Here is a 9,505-nt window from a genome sequence, read left to right on the forward strand (position 1 = left end):
ATAACTATATTAGCAACAGTTTTGTCGTTGGCCGTTTTAAATGCTCGGGCTCTTTAAAGCAGGATGGATTCTGATTGGCTGTCAATGCTTTTATCATTCATCAGATGGAATAAAAAATTGTTCAGAAGGTGATTCCAGCAATATCGATCCTTTTGTGCCGTTATCGTTATAGCTTTGGTGGGGACTCTGCTATTCTTTTAAATTTAGAGCGATTTTTAAAACTGTAACTTTATTACAGTAATCATCTTTGGTGTGAATGGACATAAGTGTCCAAATACTGTTTTGATCTGCTTGTATATTACCTTAGGAGGGAAACATTGACTGTAGCAACAGAGCTAACTCCTAGATCTTAAAATGACACAAATTCACGTGTTCAGTATTTCATCCATTTAAAGAAATATCTACATTTCACCATCTAACATATACTAGAGCACTGTGTAGTAGCTGATAGCGGAGAGCTGCGTCGGCCAGTAAATACAAGCATTCCAGATTGACGTCTCTATCTGGGCTTTGTAGCTTTCTAAGCCTACATGGTGATGGTTTGAATCACTCACAGTCCATATATGCCAAGTCTCTCATTAAGCTAGAGACAAACTCTCCAATACAAATCCTATCAGGCACTAACAGACCCCATCGACTCAATGTGGTTTTCATTAACTGTGCGCAATCTAGCAAGCAAAGCCAGGAACAGAGGAGAGAAATCAGATATAATACCACAGGCTTATTTGGAGTGCACTACCGGACTGCTTTCACAGTGAGGTAAGATCCCAAACAAATAAGGACGTACCCTTAGGAACCAGCCGAGGAGAGGTAAGGGGTTTAGCAGGGTGATATACAGTACAGTATATAAGTTCCTCAGAGGTGTATCAAAAGCTCACCTCTCAGCTGGCCGTCACCCAAAGAAACGGTGTAATTGAAGCCATGTGTACCACCAAACATTTAAATACTTGGAACTGTTGCAGAACTAGAGCCGCTGAACCTCCTGACTTCCTTCAGGCCGACATTTTCAAATGATGAGATATTGGAAAAGTTTCTTCCCCTATTTTTTTTTTTCTTGCTTGTTCTCCCGTTACCATATTTGGCAGGGGATCTGGGCTCTTTTTCAGCTGGGTTCGTTCACATTCCAGGCTGATAGTAGCTGAGATGAACATGTGTTCAACCTAAGAGGTGCGGACAGAAAACAGAGGGGTGGCTTCTGCCCAAGGCTTCAACTTTACTCCACAGATCCTCCCAGCCAAACACCTGGAGCTGGACGTCAGTGTGTGGGATGGGGGATGAAAGCAGTCCTAAATATATCTGCAGTCCAACCCAGATCTTTACAGTCTTAGCTGTCCAAACATTAAAATACTAACAGAATGATCTATTCCCTCTGTTAAATTTCAGTCCACCGGCCAGTACAGAGTCGACAGATGCACACGGGCTGCTGACAGGTCAGATGTTTGCAATTTGCTGAAATGTATTTTTAATATATATTTTCATATAATTTATTTATTAGGAATCATTTAAAATATAAATTAGATCCAAAATTATCATTAAAACTAATTATATAATATGTATAAAAATCATTTGTAACAAAAAAATAAGTAAACAGGAAAAAAAGTGATTACAAATTGTGAACAGTGTTCTTTAGTATTTATTATTTATAATAATGTAATATTATAAATATATTAATTTATTATATTTAATATGTATCTTAATTTTATTAATATTTTGAATTAGCTTTTATTTTTATACTTAAATTGAAATTTTTATTTTTGTTTATGTACTTTTGTCATTTTTATTAGATTTTGTTTTTCAAGAAAATATTAAGTTAAACATTTAGGTTGAATTTATTTTATTTTATTTTATTTCAGTTTCAATTTTAGTTTTTATTTATTTCCAGTTTCCAGTTTAATTTCATTTTTCCCATTATCATTTTCATTTGTTTTATTATCTAATATTTTAATTTAATATTATTTTAGTCTAATTTCAATGAACAACATTTTTTTAATAGCTATAGTTTCAGTTTACAATAACCCTGGTGGTAAAAAAAAAATAAAAACTTAACAATAACAGCAGATGATATCTACAATATACATTTTCCCTAAACACAGACTGACAAACCTGGAATCTTGATGTTGAATAGTATATAAAAAAAAATACATATCCACATTCAAAATCCAAGAGCAACAAAGAAACAAAATGTTCAAGTATTAGAGTTATTATGAAGAACGATGGTGATTTATCATATTTCTCCCCCTCATTTTCTTTAAATATAGACAGCAAACATTATCTCTCAACTTACTTTGGAAGTCGGTCAAGCAGTGTCTTCAGTTCCTCGCATATTAGTTTGACAAGTCCACTTTTTATGTTGTTGTAGGAGACGTCGATCATGAAGATGTAGGCAGGAGGATTTGGAGGCTTATTATTCTTAAAGACAAAAAAGAACATCACAAAATGAATTATGGTAGTTCACAAACTTCAAAGTGGGCTGTTTTTGCTTGTTCTTTACAGACTTCGTACACATATCTTGTGGCACAGAATACACAAAGTTTGCAATCATGTGAAAGCATATCATATGCATGAGAAAGCTTTTTTTTATCTTTTTATATATAGAAATGCCAAGATGAACATATTACAGTCTTTCAAAACACAACACTGTGGGCAGTAGGATCACGGTAAAGACTCCTTGTTTTGACTCCCAGAGAACAGTATGCAGTATGGATCAGCTGTGATGATTTGATTAAGCACTGCATGAGTTGATCCTCAAATATGAATAAACATCTGAGAGAAACGGGAGTCCAGATAGAAGATTATGGTGTCAGGCTGAGATGAGGAACCCAGGCACGGACTGGGGCCAAAAATGTGTCATAAATCTCTTTAGTCTGATAACTGAGCTGAAATTAAGTTAATTTGAGAATACAGCCTACTTTTCACCCTGATCTGTGAGATCACAATGCATCAAAAGTTTCTAAAGTATTCACCCTCTGGCTTTTAAAGGAATAGTTCACCCAAAAATCACCCTCAGGTCATCCAAGATGGAGATGAGTTTGTTTCTTCATCTGAACAGATTTGGATAAATGTAGCATTGCATCACTTGCTCACCAGTGGTTCCTCTGCAGTGAATGGGTGCCGTCAGATTGAGAGTCCAAACAGCTGATAAAAACACCACAATAATCCACACCACTCCAGTCCATCAATTAACATCTTGTGAAGTGGAACGCTGCATGTTTGTAAGAAACAAATCCATCATTAAGACATTTTTAACTTCTGGCCAAAATATGAGTCCATATTCTATAATAACGCTTCCTTCCAGTGAAAAAGGTCTAGCCCTTGTTGTCAAAATCTACCCACATATTTGTTTAGAACTGTTTTGGACTGTTTTCAGTGTAAACAATCCTTGATCTGTGCATATTTCTCTGCTGATTCAAACGAGACGACTTTTTTTTTTTTTTTAAGAGAAAGCAATATTATGGGTAGAGGACTCATACTTTAGCCAGAACAACAGAGAGATCAACAACAACAGATTATGTTGCTTTTTTCTTTTTTCTTAAAACATGCAGCTTTTCACTTCACAAGACATTAATTGATGGACTGGAGTGGTGTGGATTACTTGTGGATTATTGTGGTGTTTTTATCAGCTGTTTGGACTCTCATTCTGACGGCACCCATTCACTGCAGAGCATCCATTGGTGAGCAAGTGATGCAATGCTACATTTCTCCAAATCTGTTCTCATGAATAAACAAACTCATCTAAATCTTGGATGACCTGAGGTTGAGTGCATTTTCATTTTTGGGTGAACTATTCCATCAATATTACATTGCCTTCTTGAGCATCAGCGAAGGTTTGCAATTTTATTAGTAGCTAAATTACTCCCTCAACTGTCCACACTGTGAAAATACGGATCTCAAAATGACATATCCACTTATGGAAAGAGGTCAAATATGCAAAAAAAAATGCTGGAAAACCAAAGAATGTGCATTACCTGGAGGACTTTTATAAAGAACAACTGGCAGTTTAACTATTCAGAACAAACGAGGGACTCATGAACAACTATCACAAAGTTGTAGATCATCCAGGTAATGGCAAATTCATGTGTAAACTTTTGAAATGGGTCATTTTCGTAAATTTGTCATTATTTTGTTTTGTGAAATAGCTTTTTTCAGGGCAGTGTTAATGCAAAACAAAATGCCTTTTTATCATTTTGCAGATTCTGTAAGGTATATGCAAACTTTTGACTTAATTACAAAAGTATTAGTATTAAGTACAAAATGTTTCATTAATATCGCAAAATATGCATTCTGTGCATTTAAAAAAAATAAAAATTTGTAAAAAAGTAAACTTTCAGCTGACCTGCTTGCAGAACAGCATAAAAATGGCACAAGTTAAATGTGCCTTTGTATAATCAAATAAAGAGTCATTTTTGTTGTACTCTGAGCATACATTGTGTTCCTCATTTTAAACATATCATATGTTTATCATCAAGATTTAACTGTATATGCCTGAATAAAATATGCAATGTGACTGCCAAGAAAGAAACCTTTCTCAGTTGCTTCCTGGGGCAAGTTGACCCCGTTTGGACAAAACATACAGTCTCTTACCATTACATTTCTAGAGGGAAATTTTGTTAGCGAAGGACTTTATTTAGATAAATCAAATATAACCTATTAATAAACTTTACAAATATAATAAAATCTGACTGTGACCATTGTACACTTACATAAAAAGTGTACATCCTTATTTTCATACAAGTTCTCTGTTACCTTGCAGTAATCCAGTGTGGCAATGAACTCATATGAGCCCAAAGACAGTTCTGGTCTCTCATACAGATCCATTCTTCTCCCCGTATGGTCCAAATGCTGGAAATACTGCACTGGAACTGGAAAGGTAGTGAAAACCCATTTTTAGAAACACTTTTTTTTTTAGCTACGACTGCACAGACAAATAGTCCCTACCATATGTTGACAGGAAACACAGCGTAAGAATTAAGGTCTCAGCAGTCTCAATGGTACAGTACCAACCTTCATTAACGCAGCTGCAGAAGCCACACTGGTAGCGTCGTCCTCCATCGATAAACTGCATGTAAGGACACATGTAGGCCTTGCAGCGGTTGCAGCGGATTGGTCCAGTCTCACCGTGATTTACAATGTACAGAGGAGTCTATAGAGATCAGAGTGAGAAGGAAAAATAAGACCTATATACAGCCTTAACTTCTTTATTGTAACATATACCATGAGGTTTTTATATAGTTGCACATACACTACCCTTCAAAAGTTTTTTTTGGTGTTGTTTTTATTCAGTAAGGATGCATTAAATTGATCAAAATCGATAGTAGAGAATTTATCATAATATCAATTTAAAGATTTATATTTCAATTAAGCATTCTGAAAAAAATTTTTATCATGGTTTCCACAAAAATATGAAGCAGCAAAACTGTTTTCAACACTGATAAACATGTTTTCAACACTGATAATCTGAAATGTTAAGTAGAAAATCAGCATATTAGAATGATTTCTGAAGGATCATGGAGTAATGACGCTGATTTTAAACTGTAATAATGTTTCACAATATTTTAAAATATTTTTACTGTATTTTTGATCAAATAAATGCAGCCTTGGTGAGCACAAGAGACTTTAAAAAAAAAAAATTATATTACAGACTCCACATTTAACGTATACAACTGTAAATAAATAAATAAATAAAATCACATTTAACATTTCAGATGGAAAAAAGTTAAAAGTGCTTCCGCCAGACCCGGAGATCGGCTGAATGGATTCAAAAATGATTCAACTTTTTAACTCTAGGGGAGTTGGAAAATGAGCCTATTTTCAAAAATAGTGGAGTGTTCCTTTAATGTGAAATGAACTTATTAACTTTGGCTCATAGATGCTGCAATGTGGAGTCACATAGTTCAAAATCAAAACTGTTTGCAGTGTATTGTGCCTTAAAATGTGGATTAATTTCCTCCTTTATTTGAGAGCACAATAAACTATTCCTCTGACATGCTCCTTGGAGACTGAACCTAGACTAATTAGCCTCTCATGAGAATACTAACATTTCCTAAAAAGGCTCTGAAGCATAATGATGAAGGGTAAAGCAGTGAGAGACTCCAGAGTTAAACAAGTTTTGAAGGCACCAAAACCACTATTAAACTACTGACACAATAAACTGAAGGGAACACCCATGAATTAGAGTATATTCCAAAGGCAGTCATTTCCAAAGATAACACCATGGACAACAACAAACCTGTCTGATTTAAATGTTTCCATGTAACACAAAAAGAGAAGATTAGCAGAATGCTCACGCTGCTCTTTTACGTATAATGACAAGAGCTGTCAAGCTCCAAAAAGAACAAAAAGCACATCTGCTACAGCTCTCAAATCTCATTAAATCTTATGATACTGTGTGAATATTTAAATTATTCAAATTACACAAAAGAGATGAGTGTTTCGTCAGAAAAAATAAATTATGGTATGACTTCAAAAGATTGGGAATACAGTACACAAGTCACATGGAAAAAATGGAATGGTACTTTTATTGTGTTTTTCCTGTCATTTTTTGGAGATTGACAGCCCCTGGTCTTCATTCAATTTTTTTTTTTTTTTTTTTGTATGGAACAGAGTGCCTAAAAAATAACTTTGGTTACACTTTATTTTAAGGTGTCCTTGTTACAGTGTAACATTTAAGTAATATTAATTAACTACTGTACATGTTACTTTATGGTTAGAGTTAGGATTAGGGTTTGGCTTGGGGTTACTTGCATGTAATTATTCATAATTTGTTATTATTATAATAGTAAGTACATGTAACATGTGTAACAAGGACACAGGATTACTTTAAATAAAGTGTTATCACAGAAGGAATATCATATGGTTAGAAGTGAATTTTGATTTCTATGCTGTTAATATCCCTTATGAAAAAGAAGCACACTTAATTGTATTGAATGTGCACATGTAGTGTACTTCAAATCTTAAAAGCATGTTTTTAACAACTTTACTTTTAGATCATGTAAGTATAATAAAATGAAAGGCCACTTAAGTGAATTTAAAGAGAGTACAAATTCATGACCGTGTATCTTAAAACACTTAATTACTTTTTTAAAGTGAACTTTGTAATAATGTCATGTTAAAAGTTTTACATTAAAGCAGCACATTATAACATCATTAGGTTTTAATCATCTTTTGTCACGCTTTAAACAAGTACACTTATTTTGATGTGATGACTAACATACTTAAACATATGTAAAGTACTTGATTCTAATTTTAACCATAGTATTTTATTTGAAATTACATTTCTTACATTACATACTTAAGTGGGTCAAAAAAAGCACTCAGCTAATTCAACCTAGACTACTGTATAATACATTTTCATTTAATTGCAATTAATATGCAATTAAGTGTCTAAAAACATTACTTTCAGTTTGCACTTAAGTATTTTCTTTTAAAATATATGATTTTTTTGTAATAATTATTCTTTCTAAAAGCATGCTAAAGCGTACTTATTTTTAACAAGGGAACATATGTATAGTTTTACAGAGCTAAACATTATGTACCTCCCCAAGACATGGTTTTGTACATTTTAATCACATGTAAAATGTACTAAATATTCCTCAGAAAGAGTCACACAGCATTCTTCATTTGTAAATCATGTCTGCTACATGAATAAATGTAAAAATAAATCTAGTATATAAACTCAAAACTGAAGAACTGCAAAAATCAGAGTGCTGGGAAATGCTGCATACCTCATTTTTGGGCACGGTGGCGAAGGGTTTGATAATGGCTGCCAGAGGCACTTTGCACTGCTTTGCAAGGTCAGCAGTGCTGGGGAAGGAATATGTTGTGCACCGCATGAACCTTGGGCTGGCATTCCCTTAAAATGGCAAAAAAACAAACATTTACTATATTAAACAAAAGCACCTTTAGGCTAATATTAGGAGTGAAGTGCAAAGACAGTTCCCATGCTCACCTTGATCCTGCACTGTGAAATCTGTGGTGACCAGTGGAGGCACCTGACCTCTGATGTTTGTGACATACACCTGGCCTCCTCTCTTAGCCTGGTCATCCTCAATCACTTGTGTCTGCAACAGACAAGTCAGTGTACCTTGAAATGTGCACAAATTTAAATACTTTTACACTATAAAGTAGCATTTATTGCCTGTTATTACCGTGCTTGGAATGGAGTCCGGGTCCAGCTTCTTTTGAGGAGGGCCTGCCATTTGTGCTGGACCTCCAGGAAAGCCTCCTGGGAAAGCGCCTGATTGTGGCCCTGCCATTTGCGCACCATACGGGCCTGACATTGGGCTCCCTTCAGATCAGAAACAAAAAGAGTTATTTAAGCTAGTCAACATTTGCCTCTAAAAATAGTGAATAGAGGTGAGGTGTGTCATTTCTGCACCACAAATGCAAGAGAAAAAATAAAGACAGTTTCTGTTAACATAACTCACATTTAGTCAGATAGTCCCGAACCAAACTCACACAACTGGTTGAACTAATGTTGCTGCCAGACTCGTGCTGAGGCCTCTCTCATAAAACATTGGCTACCCAGTAATGTCTGAACAAACTTTTTTTTTTAAGTCTCATGTAGGTGGATTGTTTTATACGAGGATTTAGGATTAACATATACACTACCAGTCAAAATTTGGAATATTTAAGATTTTTCTATATTTTTGAAAGAAGCCTCTTATGCTCACCAAGGCTGCATTTATTTGATAAAAAAACATTATTATGATATATTACAGTTTAAAAGAACTATTTTCTATCTTAATACATTTTTAGATATTCAAATCAACGCTTCTTTTGAACTTTCTTTTTCATCAAAAAATCTTGAAAAAATATATGGCACATTTTCCACAAAAAAATCACACAGCACAACTGTTTTCAACACTTATAATAAGAAATGTTTCTTGAGCAGCAAATCAGCATATTAGAATGATTTCTGAAGGATCATGTGACTCTGAAGACTGGAGTAATTATGCTGAAAATTCAGCTTTGCATCACAGGAATAAATTATATTTAAAAATATATTCAAATAGAAAATAGTTCTTATAAACTGTAATAATATTTCAAAATATTACTGTTTTTACTGTATTTTTGATTGAATAAATGCAGTCTTGGTGAGCATAAGAGACTTCTCTTCAAAATCTTAAAGGGGTCATGAACTGAGAAACCTTGATCTATAAAAACATCTTGTAAGTTTCAGAACTCAAAACTTTCTCTTCAGTCTAAAAACAGCTTATATTGAAGGCCAAAACGACAGGTTGTGGAATGGTCTACTCTATGATGATATAGTGTGGATAACACACAGCAGTGAACACACACACACCCCACGACTGAGGTGCCCTTGAGCAAGGCACCGAACCCCGAACTGCTCCCCAGGCGCCGCAGCAAAAATGGCTGCCCACTGCTCCAGGTGTGTGTTCACGGTGTGTGTGTGTGTTCACTGCTGTGTGTGTGCACTTTGGATGGGATAAATGCAGAGCACTAATTCCGAGTATGGGTCACCATACTTGGCCACATGTCACGTCAC

At 34.7% G+C, this 9,505-nt stretch overlaps 1 protein-coding gene across 1 annotated transcript in view; it reads right to left on the reverse strand.

Moving 5' to 3' along the window:
- LOC107740605 (protein transport protein Sec24D-like) overlaps window positions 1–9,505 on the reverse strand; it is a 58,732-nt gene that overhangs the window by 22,171 nt on the left and 27,056 nt on the right. The window contains 5 exon segments of the mRNA XM_016553113.1: window positions 2,285–2,409; window positions 4,744–4,859; window positions 5,002–5,140; window positions 7,722–7,849; window positions 7,946–8,057. Of these exon segments, the coding sequence (XP_016408599.1) occupies window positions 2,285–2,409; window positions 4,744–4,859; window positions 5,002–5,140; window positions 7,722–7,849; window positions 7,946–8,057 (620 nt within the window).

The sequence above is a fragment of the Sinocyclocheilus rhinocerous genome, unplaced genomic scaffold, assembly GCF_001515625.1.
Source record: "Sinocyclocheilus rhinocerous isolate Xijiao unplaced genomic scaffold, SAMN03320098_v1.1 scaffold2146, whole genome shotgun sequence".
Taxonomy (NCBI): Eukaryota; Metazoa; Chordata; class Actinopteri; order Cypriniformes; family Cyprinidae; genus Sinocyclocheilus; species Sinocyclocheilus rhinocerous.